Source organism: Brachyhypopomus gauderio, chromosome 4 (genome assembly GCF_052324685.1).
Source record: "Brachyhypopomus gauderio isolate BG-103 chromosome 4, BGAUD_0.2, whole genome shotgun sequence".
Lineage (NCBI taxonomy): Eukaryota > Metazoa > Chordata > Actinopteri > Gymnotiformes > Hypopomidae > Brachyhypopomus > Brachyhypopomus gauderio.
Genome location: NC_135214.1, coordinates 12,118,778 through 12,141,025, shown reverse-complemented (window position 1 = coordinate 12,141,025; position 22,248 = coordinate 12,118,778). Strand labels below are relative to the sequence as shown.

Sequence of the window (22,248 nt, the reverse complement as noted above, 5' to 3'; positions counted from 1 at the left end):
ACCTAGGACATTCTGCCATTACCACACGTTCTCCAAACACAAACACTGTGCAGTACCACTTCACTTCAAGCTCAGATCCGCTTCAGGTCAGCATTAATACCCACGTAACACACATAATACACATGTAACACACACGTAACACACGTAACACACATGACACACAATACACACGTAACACACATAACACGCACAAAACACACACGTAACACACACATAATACACACACAACACACACATAACACACACCTAACACATGTAATACACACATAATAGACACATAATACACACAACACACGTAATAGACATATAATATACACATAACACACAATACACACGTAACACACACATAATACACACGTAACACACAAGTAACACACACATAATACACATGTAACACACACATAACACACACAACACACACGTAACACACACGTAATACACACATAATACACACGTAACTCACACGTAACACATATAATACACATGTAACACACGTAACACACGTATCACACGACACACAATACACACGTAACACACATAATACACATGTAACACACACGTAACACACATGACACACAATACACACGTAACACACATAACACGCACAAAACACACACGTAACACACACAACACACACACAACACACACCTAACACACACCTAACACACGTAATACACACATAATAGACACATAATACACACAATACACACGTAATAGACATATAATACATACATAACACACACAATACACACGTAACACACACATAATACACACGTAACACACAAGTAACACACACATAATACACATGTAACACACACATAATACACACGTAACACACAAGTAACACACACATAATACACATGTAACACACACGTAACACACACAACTCACGCGTAACACACACGTAACACACTTGTAACACACACATAATACACATGTAACACACACGTAACACACGTAACACACGACACACAATACACACGTAACACACATAATACACATGTAACACACACATAACACACGTAACACACATGACACAATACACACGTAACACACAACATGCACAAAACACATACGTAACACAAACATAACACACACACAACACACACATAACACACACCTAACACACGTAATACACACATAATAGACACATAATACACACAATACACACGTAATAGACATATAATACACACATAACACACACAATACACATGTAACACACACATAATACACATGTAACACACAAGTAACACACACATAATACACATGTAACACACACGTAACACACACAACACACATGTAACACACACGTAACACACACGTAATACACACATAATACACACATAACACACGTAACACACGTAACTCACACAACTCACACATAACTCACACGTAACACACACGTAACACATGTAATAGACACATAATACACATGTAACACACATGTAACACACACAATACACACATAATACACACATAATATACATAATACACATAATACACATGTAACACAATACACACACAATGCACACATGTAATACACTTAATAGACATGTAATAGACACGTAACACACATGTAACACACATAATACACACGTAACACACATGTAATACACACATAATACACACAATACACACATAATACAAACATAATACACATGTAATAGACACATAATACACACAATACACACATACATATGTAACACAAACAATACACACGTAATGCACATAATACACACGTAATAGACACATAATACACACGTAACACAAAATACCCACGTAATGCACACATAATACACACGAAATACACATGTAACACACACAATAACCACGTAATGCACACATAATACACACGTAATACACATGTAACACACGTAACACACACATAACAAACACATAATACACACAACACACACGTAAAACACACGTAACACACAATACACACATAATACACATGTAACACACATATGACACACATAATACACACATAGTACACATGTAAGACACACATAATACACACATAATACACACATAATACACACGTAACACACGTAACACACACGTAACACATCACTGCACTTATAATGAATCAGCTGAGCTCACCCCTGGTACAGTTTGCAGGACTCCACGCAGGTGCGCCCCCTGGTGAAGAACCGACAGTATAGGCACTGATCCGGCCCAGCGCCCCAGCAGCCGGCATCCGAACACAGCCTGTCACAGACCATCTTCTCCATGACTAGCAAAACACAGAAGGAGGTCCTGTTACGCATGGCAACATGATCATTCTAGAATCAGTATAACTCTAGAACTTCTCCTTGCGAAAGTGCAGGAAGTGAAGGGGTATGTGGGGTGAACGTGATCCTGCACCACGCCAGCTCAATCCCGCCCCATTCTCTGGGTGAACACGCCTCCCCACGGTGTACGCCATGAGCCCAGAGCTTCTCACCCAGGGCTGGCGCCGTGATAGGCCGGAAGGGCTCAGAAGCAGGAGGGGGAGCCGGTTCTGTTCCCACCTTGAGGTGATGGAAAGGACTAGGTGGCAAAGCGCAATCGTTTGTCATAATTTGACTGAGCTCAGTTTGTGCCATCTGGGTCGGTTAATCCCTCTGCAGTCACACATGCTTTATTCCCGTGGAACGCTCCCTGATACGGCCTGTTGTATCTGAATGGGTTGGGCTGATTGTGTGTGTGTGTGTGTGTGTGTGTGTGTGTGTGTGTGTGTGTGTGTGTGTGTGTGCGCGCGCGTGTGTGTGAGTGTGTGTGCGTGTGTGTGAGAGAGAAAGAGACAGAGAGAGAGAGAGAGAGAGAGAGAGAGTTGACAGGCATGTCTAGATGGAGGGCCCACTGTAGAGCTGCTGTAACCTTAAAATGGTTTTAAAACCACACACAGGTGTACACACACACACACACACACACACACACACACACACACACACACACACACACACACACACACAGTCTCTCTGAAGTTTGCTTGAGTGATTCGCTTGTTTTCCGTCTTTCCTGCACTCCTGTTCCTGCACCTGGTTAGCAACAGAGTGCCTGGATTAACCGGATCAGAGCGGCTCCATCTCCCTGCCACAGCACCGCTCACAAGGCCATTCCTGAAACTGCACACCTGACGGGGGGTCTTCCACCAACATGGCAACGTTTCTCTTCTCGCTCAGCTGGCAAGACGGTGGAGGGCGGAGGATGGCGAGGTGGGCGTGGTCTACTGCAGCCCTACCTGCTCAGCGCACCACCTGCCCAGCAGCCCCAGGAAGAGGTTACGCCCCACCCAAAATATCCTGTTTCCGCCTCCGACAGCTACATTAAGGACGCAGCTTGAAGAACAAGAGAAGCTCCTTGTCGAGGAGGGTATGAAGATTCTCACCACTTCCTTTCAAGTCATAAATGCAAGTCTGTTTGTGCTGTCTGGGCTGATGTTGTGTTCGGGGGCCCCGACGCGGCGGGAATCTGAAGGGCGGTGATGACAGGGTGTGGGGCAGTTGGAGCAACGCTACAGCACATAGATCAAAAAGATGGCAACATCAAAGTTCTGGCTACGGCTGAAAACCCCGTTTGGGCAGCACAGGCATCCTGAAGTCTGAGCAGGTCGGACTCCGGGGACCCGAGGGAGACGCCAGAGGGGAGAGTCCGTCTCCATGGCGCTGCAACCCAGAGACACTAACGATCGTGTTTGCATCATAACATGCCGCACGATGAAAGGAAAAGGGAAGAAGAAAGAAATGAAAAAAATCATCTTTTCAAAATGTCATAAACCATCATTCAGTCTGAGAAGATGAGGGCTGGTGAATTCTTTCTGGTATTTACAGCCTCCTCCAGAGAAGATGAGCACGTTGAATTCTTTCACCAAAGACAAGGAACATGTGTGAATTCTCTCACCAAAAGACAAGGAGCACGTGTGAATTCTCTCACCAGAGACGAGAAGCATGTGTGAATTCTCTCAACAAAAGATGAGGAGCACGTGTGAATTCTCTCACCAGAGACGAGGAGCACGTGTGAATTCTCTCAACAAAAGATGAGGAGCACGTGTGAATTCTCTCACCAAAGACAAGGAGCATGTGTGAATTCTCTCACCAGAGACGATGAGCACGTGTGAATTCTCTCACCAAAAGACAAGGAGCACGTGTGAATTCTCACCAGAGACGAGAAGCATGTGTGAATTCTCTCAACAAAAGATGAGGAGCACGTGTGAATTCTCTCACCAGAGACGAGGAGCACGTGTGAATTCTCTCAACAAAAGATGAGGAGCACGTGTGAATTCTCTCACCAAAGACAAGGAGCATGTGTGAATTCTCTCACCAGAGACGATGAGCACGTGTGAATTCTCTCACCAAAAGATGAGGAGCATGTGTGTGAATTCTCTCACCAAAAGACGAGGAGTATGTGTGAATTCTCTCACCAGAGATGAGGAGCACGTGTGAATTCTCTCAACAAAAGATGAGGAGCACGTGTGAATTCTCTCACCAAAGACAAGGAGCATGTGTGAATTCTCTCACCAGAGACGATGAGCACGTGTGAATTCTCTCACCAAAAGACAAGGAGCACGTGTGAATTCTCTCACCAGAGACGAGAAGCATGTGTGAATTCTCTCAACAAAAGATGAGGAGCACGTGTGAATTCTCTCACCAGAGACGAGGAGCACGTGTGAATTCTCTCAACAAAAGATGAGGAGCACGTGTGAATTCTCTCACCAAAGACAAGGAGCATGTGTGAATTCTCTCACCAGAGACGATGAGCACGTGTGAATTCTCTCACCAAAAGATGAGGAGCACGTGTGTGAATTCTCTCACCAAAAGACGAGGAGTATGTGTGAATTCTCTCACCAGAGATGAGGAGCACGTGTGAATTCTCTCACCAGAGACGAGGAGCATGTGTGAATTCTCTCATCAAAAGATGAGGAGCACGTGTGAATTCTCTCACCAGAGACGAGGAGCACGTGTGAATTCTCTCATCAAAAGACGAGGAGCACGTGTGAATTCTCTCACCAGAGATGAGGAGCACGTGTGAATTCTCTCACCAGAGACGAGGAGCACGTGTGAATTCTCTCATCAAAAGATGAGGAGCACGTGTGAATTCTCTCACCAGAGACGAGGAGCACGTGTGAATTCTCTCATCAAAAGATGAGGAGCACGTGTGAATTCTCTCACCAGAGATGAGGAGCACATCTGAATTCTCTGACCAAAAGATGAGGAGCATGTGTGAATTCTCTCACCAGAGACGAGAAGCATGTGTGAATTCTCTCACCAAAAGCGCGGAGCACATGTGAATTGTTTCACCAGAGAATAGGAGCACGTGCTAATTCTCTCACCAGAGACGAGTAGCACGTGTGTATTTTCTCTGGCGATTACAGCCTCCACCAGAGATCTCAGAAATGTCAAAAACAGTTGCAGGTGGTCCCTGCAATTAATTTCACTCGATAGTTCAGTGAATGACTCGACATTTTCAGGGAGCAGCTAATTGGACGGCTGGTGGCAGAACAGATGCGTGACTTTTCCTGTGTTCTAAGCTCAAGGCTACGTCGCACTGTTCCACGTCAGCACTTTAGCACAGCTTGTTGTGTTTATCGCCCAGCCTGGCCAGGGACGAGGGGGCTTTCCAGGCACAGTGGCCCCGTGGGCAGCTGGGGGAGCCCACGGGCTCTTTACCGTCTGGCCCTCTCGCTCAGCGGGAAGCTCAGCTGGCCCAGTCCTGAACACTCTGATCCAAGACAGAGAGGGTGGCCTCAAAACACCACACTTTGGGGTGTGTGTGTGTGCGTGTGTGTGTGTGTGTGTGCGTGTGTGTGTGTGTGTGTGTGTATGTGGGTGTGTGTGTGGGGCTCAAGATGGCGGTATATGAGTGAGAGCTCAACATGAATCCAAATGAGTTGATTAGTATTAATAGTGTGAGACTGTAGATTGTTAATATGACTGTCAAACACAGATCTGACATACGTCTGCTCCTTCTCCACACCTTCACCTGAGCGGTGTTATCCATGGCCAACTGTAAGGTGTGGGTGGAGGTTAGAGATGGAGGAGAGGATGCACTCACTGCACTCCCTGGACTCTCGGTTGTTGCGGATCAGGGCTTTCTGGGTGGGGATGCGGAAGAGGCTGGTCCAGTTGATGGTGTTGTAGTAGCAGAGTTGGCTGTTGTTGGTGACGTAGACGTTCCCGGCGCTGATCTCACGCAGGGACTGCAGCTGCAGAGACGCTAGTCCCTGCTGTTTCAGAACCAGCAGAGAGATGCCGCTGTGGTGGGGGGGGACCGCGAGAAACAGATGAGAAATGAGAAATGGGAAAAAGACAAACACTGTGAGAAAAGCAAAGAGAGGGAACGGCACAGAAAAAAAATGAACAGAAAAGAGGCAAAAGAACAAACAGGAAAGAAAAGGAATAACGGAAGAGAGAGACTCATGAAGTGATGGATGATGGACAGAACTGCAGTCTGAATCAGCATCCTGCTGCAGTTTGCCCTGTGCCGGCAGTGAGGAGCTGAACCTTCACAGGTTCTAATATCACGTTCTGCACGGTGGTGAATCTGAAGGAGATGTGAATCATGGGCAGGCGTGCTGAAGTGCACATCAAAGGGGCTTTGAGACGGAGTAGGAGGATCGTCAACACAACAGAGCACCACTCATCCAGAACCGCACACACTTTCAGCCACCCGACTCCCTCATTCTCTTTCTCTCTCTTTCTCTCTCTCTCTCCCCCTGTCTTTCCCAGAATCCCTGTGGTGTCTTGTCTGTTTGTCCTCTCTATTGTGCGACACTCAGTAATTGGTTCAATGGTAGAGTTCTGAGGGTGCCACATGCCTGTTTAAGCAGATGGACAGATATGCTGATCTGTCTGCTCTCTCTCTCTCTCTCTCTCTCTCTCTCTCTCTCTCTCTCTGACCTGGATGGCAGTGCACAAAGTCACCCTGACCCCTGACCCCAGGCCACAAGGTCACAATACTTCAGGCTCAGAGTCAGATGCTGGACACCATTACTACCCATCGTCTGTGGGTATGAGTGAACCAGTGAGACCAAGATGAAACATCACAGACGAGGATTGTAGCGAGGAAGAAAGAGAGAAGAGACAGAAACAGGGAGGCAGCATAGCAGTTACACACAGAGAGGAAGAGCTAGAGAGAGAGAGAGAGAGAGAGAGAGAGAGAGAGAGAGAGAGAGAGAGAGAGAGAGAGAGAGCGGGACAGAGAGAGGTCTCATCTACAGATGGAGTACCAGAGACGAGAATACCTGTAGAGTGAGCGTCCACCGATGGTTGCCAAACTGGAGAACACACTGAGGTCTGTCATGTTTTCTGGCCATGACTGAATGTTCAGGTATCCTGAAGAGGAGATACGAATGAAGACGTTGAGCCCAAGTTTGACTGTTAGCGGAAAGTTACAGCAGGTCTGAGATCATTTCTGATATTCCTCATCAACTCACGATATCCCTGATCAAAACACAATATCCCCGATCAATGCACACTTATCCCTTTCACTGGTTAGGGACTATGGCCTGTTCTGGGATCAGTGCAGTAATGTTCTTACAGTTTTCATGCATTTGATAACCTTCCCAATTTTCTTTTGTCCCTGTGTTTTCTTAAGTTAGGATAGTAGAATGAAAATCTAATGCCATTGACACAGACCATTGAGACATTTAAATAATGGATTTGATTGCTGAATATTTAATGTCAAAAGAATGGAGTGATGCCTAATAGAGCAAACAGGATGGGGAGATAAGGTGGTGTAAGGGGGAGAGAGAGAGAGAGAGAGAGAGAGAGAGAGAGAGAGAGAGAGAGAGAGAGAGAGGGAGGGAGGGAGAGAGAGGGAGGGAGGGACAGAGGGAGAGAGGAAGGGAGAGAGAGAGAGAGAGGGTGGGAGGGAGGGAGGGAGGGAGGGAGAGAGAGGGAGGGAGGGACAGAGGGAGAGAGGAAGGGAGAGAGAGAGAGAGAGAGAGAGAGAGAGAGAGAGGGTGGGAGGGAGGGAGAGAAAGGGAGGGAGGGAGAGAGAGAGAGAGAGAGAGGGAGTGTGGGAGGGAGGGAGAGGGAGAGAGAGAGAGAGAGAGAGAGAGAGAGAGAGAGAGAGAGAGAGAGAGAGAGAGAGAGAGAGAGAGAGAGAGAGAGAGAGCGAGAAAGACCACCACCAGGAAACGGAGTCAGTGGAAGTAAAATGCAGCCTCTGTTTCATACACTGAGAGATCAGCAGTATTAAAGAATAAAGCGAAAATGAAGAGAAATCCAGTGAGCCAGCAGATGCCTGACTACCTCAAACACCCAGAATCTGTGTTAGCAGAACCCTGGGTATGCTGACGCCTCCTGCTGGTAGATACCGCTGCTGTGGGCAGCTGCAGTTCTGACCGGACACTTTGCTACGTATCCTGATCCAGTCAGTGAGTTCAGCACCATTACTAACACACACACTCACTTTAACACATTTCCCACGTGATCAGAAGACTTTTTCTTTTTTTACTAATCCTCAGGCAAATATACAGTTAACACACAGAGACTGCACATCACCCAAGCACGTTTTACATAACCATAAACCCATTACAAAGCACAATTAACCTCACGTCCTGAAGAAAGCTCTGACATTCAAAATACAAAACTGTAGACACTACGGTGAAATACTAATAACACGCAGATGATGCTGCTCGATGGCTAACAGACCCGTTACACACAATTGTACAGATGTAATAAAGCCACTAGAAAACATGTTGTTGTCATGTTGTTTGAATCCGTAAAGGTGACAAAGGAAAGCAAAATGAGGGGAAAATTTGACAAGAGCAGATGCTTCCAGTCATGTGTACTGTGTGATATAGTGTACTGTATAATATAGTGTACTGTGTGATATAGTGTACTGTATAATATAGTGTACTGTGTGATATAGTGAACTGTGTGATATAGTGTACTGTGTGATATAGTGAACTGTGTGATAGTGTACTGTATAATATAGTGTACTGTGTGATATATAGTGAACTGTGTGATATAGTGTACTGTGTGATATAGTGTACTGTGTGATAGTATGCTGTATAATATAGTGTACTGTGTCATAGTGTACTGTGTCATATAGTGTACTGTGTCATATAGTGTACCGTGTCATATTGTGTATTGTGTGATGCAGTATACTGTCATATAGTGTACTGTATGATACAGAGTACTGTGCCATATAGTGTACTGTGTCATATATTGTACTGTATGATAGTGTACTGTGTCATATAGTGTACTGTGTGATACAGTGTACTGTGTTATATAGTGTACTGTGTGATACAGTGTACTGTATGATACAGTGTACTGTGTCATAGTGTACTGTGTGATATAGTGTACTGTGTGATAGTGTACTGTATAATATAGTGTACTGTGTCATAGTGTACTGTGTCATATAGTGTACTGTGTCATATAGTGTATTGTGTGATGCAGTATACTGTCATATAGTGTACTGTATGATACAGAGTACTGTGCCATATAGTGTACTGTGTCATATATTGTACTGTATGATAGTGTACTGTGTCATATAGTGTACTGTGTGATACAGTGTACTGTATGATACAGTGTACTGTGTCATAGTGTACTGTGTGATACAGTGTACTGTGTCATATAGTGTACTGTGTCATAGTGTACTGTGTGATACAGTGTACTGTGTCATATAGTGTACTGTATGATACAATGTACTGTGTCATATAGTGTACTGTGTCATATAGTGTACTGTATGATACAGTGTACTGTGTCATATAGTGTACTGTATGATACAATGTACTGTGTCATATAGTGTACTGTGTCATATAGTGTACTGTATGATACAGTGTACTGTGTCATATAGTGTACTGTATGATACAATGTACTGTGTCATATAGTGTACTGTGTCATATAGTGTACTGTATGATACAGTGTACTGTGTCATATAGTGTACTGTGTCATATAGTGTACTGCAGACTACTGTGCTGTATGATACTATCAGTAGAGTGAGATACTGAGCAGATCCACTATTTTTTATGATCATAGCTGGAACGTCAGTCTCAAAGCTGTGTAGAACCAGTGTACGACCAGTGTAAATCAGTGTAGAACCAGTGTAGGACCAGTGTAGAACCAGTGTATGCTCAGTGTAGGACCAGTGTAGGACCAGTGTAGAACCAGTGCAGGCCCAGTGTAGGACCAATGTAGATCCAGTGTAGGACCAGTGTAGAACCACTGTAGGCCCAGTGTAGACCCAGTGTAGACCCAGTGTAGGACCAGTGTAGGACCAGTGTAGGACCAGTGTAGGCCCAGTGTAGACCCAGCGTAGACCCAGTGTAGGACCAGTGTTTAAACTGGTGCAGGGCTGTAGATGTCCAGGAGTGGAGGCAGATACACCTGCTTCAGAAGAAGCCAGCAGAGCAGAGCCCATGGTCACATGACTTCAATTTGAGGCACCACTCTTCTCTCATAAAAGGCCATGAAACATCAACAGAGGTGCAAGGTTATTGCACTGTTTTATGATGTTTATTATGCGAATCAAAAACAACTCCGCTCATAAGTCACTTCGGAGTATCACTGAAATTAAAAAAGTCTCCTGTCGGTCACACTACTGCGGTTATCTCATTCACACTGGTAATGGTCATAGTGATGGTGGGGACCACTAGTACAGTCACACACTCCTTTAATCGTCTGAAGGAAAAGCAGTAGCATAACGTGTAAGGAAACGCACAACCCTGATCCGGCTCTCACTTAAGTGCTTGGTAAATATGCGTCTGTCTCTTTAAGTGAGCCTGGACCTGCTCCCACTGTTAGTGAGGCTCTCCTGGCCTGTAAAGGCAGATTACAGCGCTGTCTTCCTCTGTGATGTGTTGTTAGCATGGAGTCTGCTGACACTAATTGCCTTAATGACAAAATTGCAGCAAAGGGAAGTCTGAATGCCTGTGTGTGTGTGTGTGTGTGTGTGTGTGTGTGTGAGTAGCATTCCTCGAGAGCATGCTGCCTGCCTGTGTTTTTATCTGTTTATTTTATGCGCAGAGGCGAGACTTCATCATCCTAATGGCACTAACGAGATCCCACTGAGCACCTGTCTGCTCCAGGCTAACAGCAGCACGCTAACAGAACCTATCCAATAAATCACACACACACGCACACACACACACACACACACACACACACACACACACACACACACACACACACACACACACACACACACACACACACACACACACACACACACACACACACAATATTACTTCTCTAATATATCAGCATGGACAAGGTGTTGGGCTAAAAGCGTAAGGCTAGCAGAAGCTCTGTAATAAATCACAAACATAGCAAAACCTCACTTAAGTAAAACCTAACCACATGCTAGCAGAACTCCTGTAACCTCAACACAGGGGAAAGAGGTAGGTGTTAGGCTAACCCTAACCCAGCACATTAACCCAGCACACTAACCCCAGCACTCTAAGACTTGCCCAAACACTAGATGAGTCTTTAAGAACCTCTAATACATCACACATAGTGTTAATCAGTAAAACTCTGTCTGTTTTGGACTAATAGCAGTAGTCTATCAGAATCAGATTGCAAATGGAAAAAGCCTGTGTGCTAACATCAGCAGATAAGTGCTGGTAAGGAGGGTGAGGTGGGGCGGGGCAGGGTGGGAATGGGTGGGGCCAGCCTCCCTGCCTGTGTGATTTTGCTCCCCCTGCAGGCCTGGGTGGGAGGAGCTGACTGGACCTTTGCCCCACTGTGTTTCAGATGGGTCATTCTAGTAGCAGCGGTGGTCTTCACAGCCCACGGCTTTACTCTGTACACACACGCCTGAACCTGTACTAAATTAACGCCAGGTCCAAAATAAGCACGCATTAAAAAGGAAAGTGAGGAATCTGGGCTTTTCTGTGTGGCCTTCTGGCCGGCGTTTCAAATTGCCAACTGTCAACACCTCAAGCCAAGGTCACAGAGCAGAAATGACACGTTGACGGAGAGGACACTGCTCTGTCAGTGAGCAGGACTCTCAGTGGGAGACAGAAGGACACGCATGCCTGCTTCTGTGGTCGTCACCGCGGTGAGAATCGGAGACAGAGACAGGAAGGGGCGGGGCTAAAGAAAGGCTTCCTCTGAGTGTTCCCAGCTGCTGTGTTTGAAGCTTCTATGCAGCAGTGAGAATGAACATGAGAGTTCAGCAGGGGGAAGGAGGGAGGGAGAGAGAGAGAGAGAGAGAGAGAGAGAGAGAGAGAGAGAGAGAGAAAGAGAGAGTCCTCCATGTCTTTTGTGAGATCTCAAGACTGCTCACACAAATAGGGCATTTTTCACTTTTTCTCCCTCTCTGTCTGCATTTCTCTCTCTCTCTCTCTCTCTCTCTCTGTCCATATCTCTCTCTCTTTTGGAAAGTCTCTAGCCTCGGTCCAACCGGTTTAAGCTAATAAATAAAGTGATTAGAAAACAGGGCTAATCATTAAGACATTCATCGTTTGTATGTTATCTAAATATAAACAGTTTATTACATAATAAAGTATATATATATAAATATGAATGATGATCTTACCAGTGATTTCTCGGACGGTGCGGAACACATTCAGTTTCTCTGGGTCCAGGGCCTCTATGTGGTGATATGCATCTCTGAAAAAGACATATACACAGAAGAAGAGTTGTGAGCGTAGGCAGCACAATGGCTTCTGGTCTTCTTTGGAGAAGGCCGCCCTCAGAGCATGACATGAAATCACACATTATTTAACCAGCACTCTGGTGAGGTCGTATGTAAAACGGAACCGCCCTCCGAGCGGCCACGTTATCGTATTTTTAATTAAGTTAGTACATGTTCTATCTGATAGGTGTCACATGGGCTCTGATTCACTATATCCAAAAATGATTACAATTTCCATTGTTGGTTGAGGAGATTTCTGGGCATTGAAGAAGTAATGGAAGAATGGATCAGAGAGAGAGAGAGAGAGAGAGAGAGACAGAGGGAGTGATAAAGAGAGAATGTGTGTGTGTGTGTGTGTGTGTGTGCAGTAAAGCCTGTCTCCTGGGAGACAGAGAGGCTGAGGTGCTTTTCTATGTGCTAAAAGCAGCACGGGTACCTCAGGGTCAGCACTGGTTGGCAGGGAATCAGCACAGCCTTCCCCACACACACCTCTATCCTGGGCCGTATGACTCCCCTGACACACACACACTTCCCCTGGGACACACACACTTCCCCTGCGACACACACATTTCCCCTGGGACACACACACTTCCCCTGGGACACACACACTTCCCCTGGGACACACACTTCTCCTCCCAGCTTCCAGTTCCCAGACAGGTGGCAGCTGATGTAAATGTGTGTAATATGAATTCATGTACATCGTTTAAGTGACGGTGCTGCAATAGTGGAGGGGAAATGGGGGTATTATGGTGCTAATCTCCCTGCTGTTAACAGCCCTCCTTTATTGCTCTGTTTTGATTTCACCAGTGTGTTTTGTCTTCACAACTTACACAGTTTTACTGGTAATGAAATGAGAAGATTCACAACTATGGAGATTTCAGCACTGATTTGTTACACCATGGTATTGTTCTGGTGTCGTGCATGGTCTTCATATTCCATTGGTCTTGTAGAGGCACAAGTGTTCTGTGGGCAGTGCTTCATGAGGAGCCTGACAAAGAGGAGGTGGTGGTGGTGGGGGTGTAAGGATGGAGCAGGTGGGGGTGGTGAGGGTGTAAGGTGGAGCAGGTGGGGGTGATGGGGGTGGAACGATGGAGCAGGTGGGGGTGTAAGGTGGAGCAGGTGGTGGGGGTGGAAGGATGGAGCAGGTGGGGGTGTAAGGTGGAGCAGGTGGGGGTGGAAGGATGGAGCAGGTGGGGGTGTAAGGTTGGAGCAGGTGGGGGTGTAAGGTGGAGCAGGTGGGGGGTGGTGGGGGTGTAAGGATGGAGCAGGTGGGGGGTGGTGAGGGTGGAAGGGGGAGCAGGTGGGGGTGTAAGGTTGGAGCAGGTGGGGGTGTAAGGTGGAGCAGGTGGGGGTGTAAGGATGGAGCAGGTGGGGGGTGGTGAGGGTGGAAGGGGGAGCAGGTGGGGGTGGTGGGGGTGTAAGGTTGGAGCAGGTGGGGGTGTAAGGTGGAGCAGGTGGGGGTGGTGGGGGTGTAAGGATGGAGCAGGTGGGGGTGGTGAGGGTGGAAGGGGGAGCAGGTGGGGGTGCTGATGGAGACCCTCACCCTTTGATTCCTGTGATGAGGAACACCAGGTTGCCGTTGATCTTGGTGCAGTTGATGAACCTGTCGATGTTGCTGGAGTCCACGGTCTGAGCCGCCTGCAGACTGGCTGTGCCGATGCCGTCGCACGCTGCAACACACACACACACACACACACACACACACACACACACACACACACACACACACACACACACACACACCTCAGTGGAGCCAGCCCACAGAAAAGCAGCGGCCACTGCGCCTTAAGGGCAGTTCAGGTACAAAGGACTCTTGAGCAGGAAGTACACGCTCTACGGAGAGACCCGGTGCTGGAGAGACCCGGTGCTGGAGAGACCCGGTGCTGGAGGGCCCGCGCGGCCACTTAGACACGGATTTCTGAAGACTGTGTCCAGGGACGTGAACATGACTATATGTTTATTCATTCTTTAGGGAATTTCTCTTTATTTTTACAAGCATGGCCTCCAAAAACACTATGATGGGCTAAACGAAACGAGAGAGACGAACGGTTTCAGCATCTGTTGCAGGAACCACCACACACACTTCATCCACATATATTACACCATACGCATCTCACACATCTTACATCTTAGGCCTGGCATGTGCAACAGCCCAACTGCTCCTGGTACCCTGACTGGGGAGCCATATTTTCATTTTTGGTTGATGGGTTTGCAGACTTTTATGGATGGCTGAAGAGATCTAAATGGATTCCTTTAGTGCATATAGGCTAGTTGTACAGTTAGGGTGCAAAGCTGTAGCTCCCTTTGGGGCACATTAACGATTGTTAACATGATGGTGTGTTATCCTACATGCATGTTAGCCTATACCTTAAGGGCATAATCTGAATGATTAGCATGTGTATATGTAGAACACTACTGGTGTATTAGACTAGACCTCTGAGACATGTTTGAGGTTGTTAAGATAAAGGGGCTACAGTATGGGGGTTCTAGGGGGTATCAGGGCAGTGCAGGTACCTTTGGGGCAGATATCAGTGCAGGGTATACACATCTTTATCTTGTTCTCTTCCACTTCCATCTTATTACTGGGACACGCACGGACACAGGAGCTGTGGTCCACCACGAAGTTATCTGCACATACACACACGCACACACACGCACGCACACACATGCACACGCACGCACGCGCACACACACGCACACACACACGCACACACACACACACATGCACACACAAGCACACATTAGGACACACACACACGCACACAAACACACACAATTCGTAATGTGTAGCAATGACATATCAGATAGGAATATTAAGACTTGTAGTAAACAGTACCCTATTTACATGTGTATGTAAGTACATTATTTGTGTCTGTGTGCATGTGGTATAGTCAGGGAGAGATTTAGGAAGAGAGAGAGAGGGAGACAGACTGATAGAGAGTGAGAGAGAGAGAGAGAGAGAGAGAGAGAGAGAGAGAGAGAGAGAGAGAGAGAGAGAGAGAGAGAGAGAGAACAAGACATACAGAGACAAAATCAGAGACAGAAATTTGAAATCCCCAGCATAAATGGAGAGGGAGAGAGTCTGGGTGGAGTTTACACTGTTGGGTTTACCCTGGGCCCCACACTGTTGGGTTTACCCTGGTCTCCACACTGTTGGGTTTACCCTGGGCCCCACACTGTTGGGTTTACCTTGGGCCCCACACTGTTGGGTTTACTCTGGGCCCCACACTGTTGGGTTTACTCTGGGCCCCACACTGTTGGGTTTACCCTGGTCTCCACACTGTTGGGTTTATCCTGGGCCCCACACTGTTGGGTTTACCCTGGTCTCCACACTGTTGGGTTTACCCTGGGCCCCACACTGTTGGGTTTACCCTGGTCTCCACACTGTTGGGTTTACCCTGGTCTCCACACTGTTGGGTTTACCCTGGGCCCCACACTGTTGGGTTTACCTTGGGCCCCACACTGTTGGGTTTACTCTGGGCCCCACACTGTTGGGTTTACTCTGGGCCCCACACTGTTGGGTTTACCCTGGTCTCCACACTGTTGGGTTTATCCTGGGCCTCACACTGTTGGGTTTACTCTGGGCCCTACACTGTTGGGTTTACTCTGGGCCCCACACTGTTGGGTTTACCCTGGTCTCCACACTGTTGGGTTTACCCTGGGCCCCACACTGTTGGGTTTACTCTGGGCCCCACACTGTTGGTTTTACTCTGGGCCCCACACTGTTGGTTTTACTCTGGGCCCCACACTGTTGGGTTTACCCTGGGCCCCACACTGTTGGGTTTACCCTGGGCCCCACACTGTTGGGTTTACCCTGGGCCCCACACTGTTGGGTTTACTCTGGGCCCCACACTGTTGGGTTTACTCTGGGCCCCACACTGCTGGGTTTACCCTGGTCTCCACACTGTTGGGTTTACCCTGGGCCCCACACTGTTGGGTTTACTCTGGGCCCCACACTGTTGGATTTACTCTGGGCCCCACACTGTTGGGTTTACTCTGGGCCCCACACTGTTGGGTTTACCCTGGTCCCCACACTGTTGGGACAACACGGCCCCAGATCTGCATATTAAACTATTATATAGACTATTTCACACACACACACACACACACACACACACACACACACACACACACACACACACACACACACACACACAAAGTAGGATCTCTGATTCTCTTCTACAAAAAACAAAAATTTTTAATTTTAGCTTAATTTTAATCACATCATTATTAAATCATTGGAATAAATATTTTAAGCTTTGGTAAAACATATACACATACAGGCATGTGAAAGGCACACACACACACACACACACACACACACACATGTGCGCGCGCGCACACACACACACACACACACACACACATCAATGTGTTCATAAATGGATAAAAATGTGTGAAAAAACAGAAGAAACAGCCAGGGCCCAGGGTTAACAGGTCTATCACAACACTGCGCTGTGTTTGAACAGTGTACGTGACATCATGACCCTGTCAGAGCTTTCAGAATCCCTGCAATGCTCTGTTTCCAAACCTCACACACAGGTCGGTATAAATGCACATGTTGGGGGGAAACGTCTTCAAGGAGTGTAGGAACTCCCTTGGCATGGTAAGAAAAGTCTCAGACATCATCTGTCCCAACATCCAGCAACAAAGGCTGTACAGAGCCATGGTAGGCACAGCGATCAGAAGGAGACACTCGCTTGTGTGTGTGGTGCTGAGAGTGCTTCATGCAGTGAGAGAACCTTCAGGGAACCTTCAGTGGACAGTGTGGACATCTTACACAGACAAACTCGCCCAGCCAGCGATTCACACAAGGAAGAGAGGAAGTGCTTGAGTGTGTGTGTGTGTGTGTGTGTGTGTGTGTGTGTGTGTGTGTGTGGTGTGTGTGTGTATGTGTGTGTGTATGTGTGTGTCTTACGTGGGCACTTCTTAACGCAGAATGCTCCATACGTGTACTTGGCTCGAGGGTTGTGCTCCAGCTGAAATGTGGTGGGGTTGTACACAAAGGGCTGGGGACACTGGGTCACACACGCGCCACTGTCGTTAAAGTTTGTGCAGGCCTGCACACACCCAACACAAACACCCCCATAACCCAACACATAAACACTCGACACAAACATAACCAAACCAACATTCCTAAAACACGCAATCAGGCAAAATGGGCAGTAAATCTTTGTGCTTGAAATGCAAAAGGCTTATTGGTGCGTCTAGACCATTCACATTTAGGAGCACATCTGTAATCTGATGATGGCAGAACACAAAAAAAGGATAATCTAACCATCTAACATCTCATTATCTAATGATCCGATCTGGAGATCTGACGTACGAGTCTCCTCCTCCTGCTGCTGGAGTAGGAATCACAAAACAGGAGAGCAACAAGCACTCTTCTGCGTCCCGATGCCAAACACGTTGAGAGTGAGTATCTGTATTAAAGCCTCGCGGCGAGGGGGCGGAGCTTCAGCCGTCGGGGTTTAGGCTGATCTAATTACGGAAGGAAAACAGCGTGAGCGCTGGCGTAGTGGAGAGAAGACAGAAGCCTCCAACAGAACCGGTGTGACCCGGTACACATTAACACAGCGTCTATGGGGATTATGGGAGTACAGGGCTCCACCCCCCCCTGGAGAATTCAAACGCGATTTCAGCAGGACATCCAACATGTAGAGCACCTCACACGGTGAGCTCTCCTGTCACAGGTAGTCTGCTGGAGACAGCACGGGTAGCTTGAACAGGGTTGAGCGTCTGAACCTGAGGTTAACGTCGTGGACGTCTATAGCAATCTGTGTGTGTGTGTGTGTGTGTGGGAATTGAACTTACAAAGCAGTCTGTGTCCTTTGGCCCTGAGCAACCTCCTGCACACTCCTTGTGACAGCAGTCACTCACATATGGGCCGAAACATCGACCGTCACACTGTTCTGCACACACTGTCTTAGTCACTGGAGGAGAAGAGGGGAGAGAGAGGGAGAGAGAGGGGGACAGGGAGAGGGAATGAGAGGGGGAGAGAGAGAGAGGACAGAGAGGTAGGGAGAGAGGGAGAGAGAGGGAGAGAGGGGGGGACAGGGAGAGGGAATGAGAGGGAGAGAGAGGGAGAGAGAGGGGGACAGGGAGAGGGAATGAGAGGGAGAGAGAGAGAGAGGACAGAGAGGTAGGGAGAGAGGTTGAAAGAGGGAGAGAGGGAGTGGGAAAGAGGAGGAGAGAGGGAGAAGGAGATAGAAAGAGGAAGAGAGGGGAGAGGGGGTGAGGGGGCAGAATGAAAGTGGGGGAGGGAGAGGGAAAGAAAGAAGGAAAAATGAAAACATGAGTCAGTAGTTTCAGGCTTTCTAAAAGCCACATATTTAGCAATGAAATGAGAGTGACGAACAGCTCTTGTTATCACCTCATAAAGCCCTATCTAGCCTGCACAGTGTGGCTACCCATCCTCTGGTTCTGCTGGGCATTATGAGAACGGGGAGATACTGGAGATCATCTTCTCAGGAAGAGGGAAGAGCAGGACTGGAGTCCCTGCTAACTGGACTGGGGACACTTGGCCAAATAACCTTCCCTTCTGCTACACTGATTTTCGTGTCAAAATGTTCCTTCAGATCGAGGGATGTTTATCTGAAGACCTGTGTCTGTGTGTGTGTGTGTGTTTGTTTGTGTGTGTGTGTGTGTGTGGTGAGTGCATGTGTGTGTGTGTGTGTAGGTTTTTTGTGTTTGCTTGGCGATATGAAGATCAGGTTATCTGCCTGATGCTATGTAACTAGATTACTGTGTGTGCATGCCCATGTAGGTAATCCTCATGTGTGTATATTTGTGTGTATATAGAATAGGTCATCAGGTATTCGTCAGTATGTGTGTATACGGAAAGCAATTAAAAATGGTATATGTGACCGTGACGTTTACTCGGCCACAGAAATCATCAGATGTCCTTAAAATGTCACAGAAAGGTTTAGTTCTGCTCAGCGTCCTGGTCCCCAGAGCGGTGGAGTAAAGCAAAGGACCGTGATGAATTTAACATCAGCACAGGAGCAAGTCAGGTCCAACACTCTCTCCTCACCTCCACAGGGAGGACCGAGACCAAACAAGACACCTCGCTACACAAACGGCCTCCTCGCTGGAGCAGATGGACCATCAGCTCCTCACCATTAAACGTTTTCGTTCTACAATCAGCAGAGCGGGGCACCTGAAGTGTGTGGAGAGTGTGTGATAAGTGTGTGATGAGTGTGTGGAGAATGTGTGATGATTGTGCGATGAGTGTGTAGAGAGTTTGTGATGAGTGTGTGATTATTGTGTGATGAATGTGTGATGAGTGTGTGGAGAGTGTGTGATGTGTGTGAAGAGTGTGATTGTGTGATGAGTGTGTGGAGAGTGTGTGATGAGTGTGTGATTGTGTGATGAGTATGTGGAGAGTGTGTGATGAGTGTGTGGAGAGTGTAATGAGTGTGTGATGAGTGAGTGATGAGTGTGTGATGAGTGTGTGGAGAGTGTGTGATGAGTGTGTGGAGAGTGTGTGATTGTGTGATAAGTGTGTGGAGAGTGAGTGATTGTGTGGAGAGTGTGTGATGAGTGTGTGGAGAGTGTGTGATGACTGTGTGATGACTGTGTGATTGTGTGATGAGTGTGTGGAGAGTGAGTGATTGTGTGGAGAGTGTGTGATTGTGTGATAAGTGTGTGGAGAGTGAGTGATTGTGTGATGAGTGTGTGGAGAGTGTGTGATGACTGTGTGATTGTGTTATGAGTGTGTGGAGAGCGAGTGATTGTGTGGTAAGTGTGTGGAGAGTGAGTGATTGTGTGGAGAGTGAGTGATTGTGTGGAGAGTGTGTGATGAGTGTGTGGAGAGTGTGTGGAGCTTTATTGTGTGTTCAGATGACTCCACACAGACTCCTGGCCCTGCTGCAGCAGGAGATGTGGCAGTATTGTGATAAGATGTTTTCTCCAGTCAAACACACACTTGTGCAGTCACGACGGAAGGGCACCTGAGGACACACTCCTGCCCCTCCTAACTGCCCCCAGGGAACAAGGGCGAGAGCCAGCGTGGCGGAGGAGGGACCCCTGCAGGCCTGCTGGGGTGGAAAGCCTCCAGAATGGGAATGTGTTTAAGGAAGGGAAAGACCCCAGCTTCCTGCAGAGAGACTGTGGGGACGTCTCACCCTGACTGTGACTAGCATGATTATAGTAGTAGAGTGGAGGGCAGTGGGCGCGGTTAGAAACACCAGCAGCACAGCACAGAGCAGGCCAATGTATGTGAAAGAAAGAGAGAGAGAAAGAAAGAAAGAAAGAAAGAAAGAAAGAAAGAAAGAAAGAAAGAAGAAAGAAAGAAAGATTCATATGGGGTTGTCACAAATGATTGACAAAATTACAGCAACATAATTCAAGACAGGAGAAAGAAAAAAAGAAAGAACAGAAAGGGTGACAGAGGGAGAAGAGAGAGAGAGAGAAAGAGAGAGAGAGAGAGAGAGAGAGAGAGAGAGAAGGGGAAAGAGAAAGAGATGGGGAGCATGTGTCGCATATAAAATGAAAGCTACACAGAGGAAATGAACATTTCCATATGGAGGGAAGTTTAGTTTGCATGACAGATCTGTCTGTAACAGAAAGCAGACAGGACTCAGACAGGACTCAGACAGGACACTGTGATTCATTAGGGTTGGTCTTACAGTTGTTTTTTTTTTCTTTTCTTTTTTTTTTTCAAAAAGTTATTCGCACACCTGACCCCATTTTCAGCACTTTCAGAGGAGTTTGTCAAAGTAGTTATGCCTCATTAGATAGTTTTGTGTGGGAATGAATTCCAGCAGTCCTGCTGCCTCTGTATCCTGACAGGATCAGGATGTGTGTAGCGTGCGGAGCTGCAGAGGGGTCCTGGAATCAAAGCACCTGTGAGGTGTGTGTGTGATTCTTCGGGTGGGATCAGAGCGTTGCTCACACGCTCCTCCAACACTTGTGTTGTAGCCAACAGCCATTCCAGTAGCTGTAACAGCACTTCAGATGAAGTGGAGACCTTGATTTATACTGCTAGTTGTCTGGATAAGGAGGTTGTGAGGAGGTTGTGAGGAGGTTGTTAGGATGCTCTTGGAGTGAGTAGTGTGAGGAGCAGTCTACATGTAGGTGAAGTGTGTGTGTGTGTGTGTGTGTGTGTGTGTGTGTGTGTGTGTGTGTGTGTGTGTGTGTGTGTGTGTGTGTGTGTGTGTGTGTGTGAAACAGAAATACATAAGTAAGATAAACATTAACCTTCAAAATGCCTTTAACATCTTATCTCTTTAAAATAATTATAGAGTGAATGTCTAAGTGTCTCCTTCTGAGACCACCCTCTCACCCTTTCACTCTTGACTCTCAGCCCCTCACCCTCTCTACCCTCTCACCCTCACCCTCTCACGCTCTAACCCCTCTCACACGCTCTGAGACTCAGTCTCACTCTGATCTCATCACCCTCTCTGAGACTCAGACTGTCTCACTCTGATCTGACCACGCTCTCAATCTGTCTCACTCTGATCTAAGCTGATCTCTTTGGGAGTCTGTCTGATGGCTCAACTCTAGATCTGCCCCAGATGCACGATAGCCTTCATGTGCTCAGTGAGTTCCTGGGGCTGATCATGTGGAACCCAGACAGAAATGTTGAGAGTCCTCACAGACGCTGGGACTTACAGCTCTGACACTGACTCTCCTTGGGGCCCCAGCAACGACCATTACACACCCGCTGGCATCTTT

General features: G+C 47.3%; 1 protein-coding gene across 1 annotated transcript in view; it reads right to left on the bottom strand.

The window, feature by feature from the left end:
- erbb4b (erb-b2 receptor tyrosine kinase 4b) overlaps positions 1 to 17,623 on the bottom strand; it is a 72,866-nt gene extending 55,243 nt beyond the window's left edge. The window contains exons 1-7 of the mRNA XM_077002248.1: positions 17,489 to 17,623; positions 15,085 to 15,198; positions 14,114 to 14,240; positions 12,472 to 12,545; positions 7,226 to 7,316; positions 6,037 to 6,236; positions 2,104 to 2,236 (exon numbers count right to left, since the gene is read on the bottom strand). Of these exons, the coding sequence (XP_076858363.1) occupies positions 2,104 to 2,236; positions 6,037 to 6,236; positions 7,226 to 7,316; positions 12,472 to 12,545; positions 14,114 to 14,240; positions 15,085 to 15,145 (686 nt within the window). The 5' untranslated portion in view covers positions 15,146 to 15,198; positions 17,489 to 17,623. The remainder of the gene's footprint in view (positions 1 to 2,103; positions 2,237 to 6,036; positions 6,237 to 7,225; positions 7,317 to 12,471; positions 12,546 to 14,113; positions 14,241 to 15,084; positions 15,199 to 17,488) is intronic.
- Between the last annotated feature and the right edge of the window lie 4,625 nt (positions 17,624 to 22,248).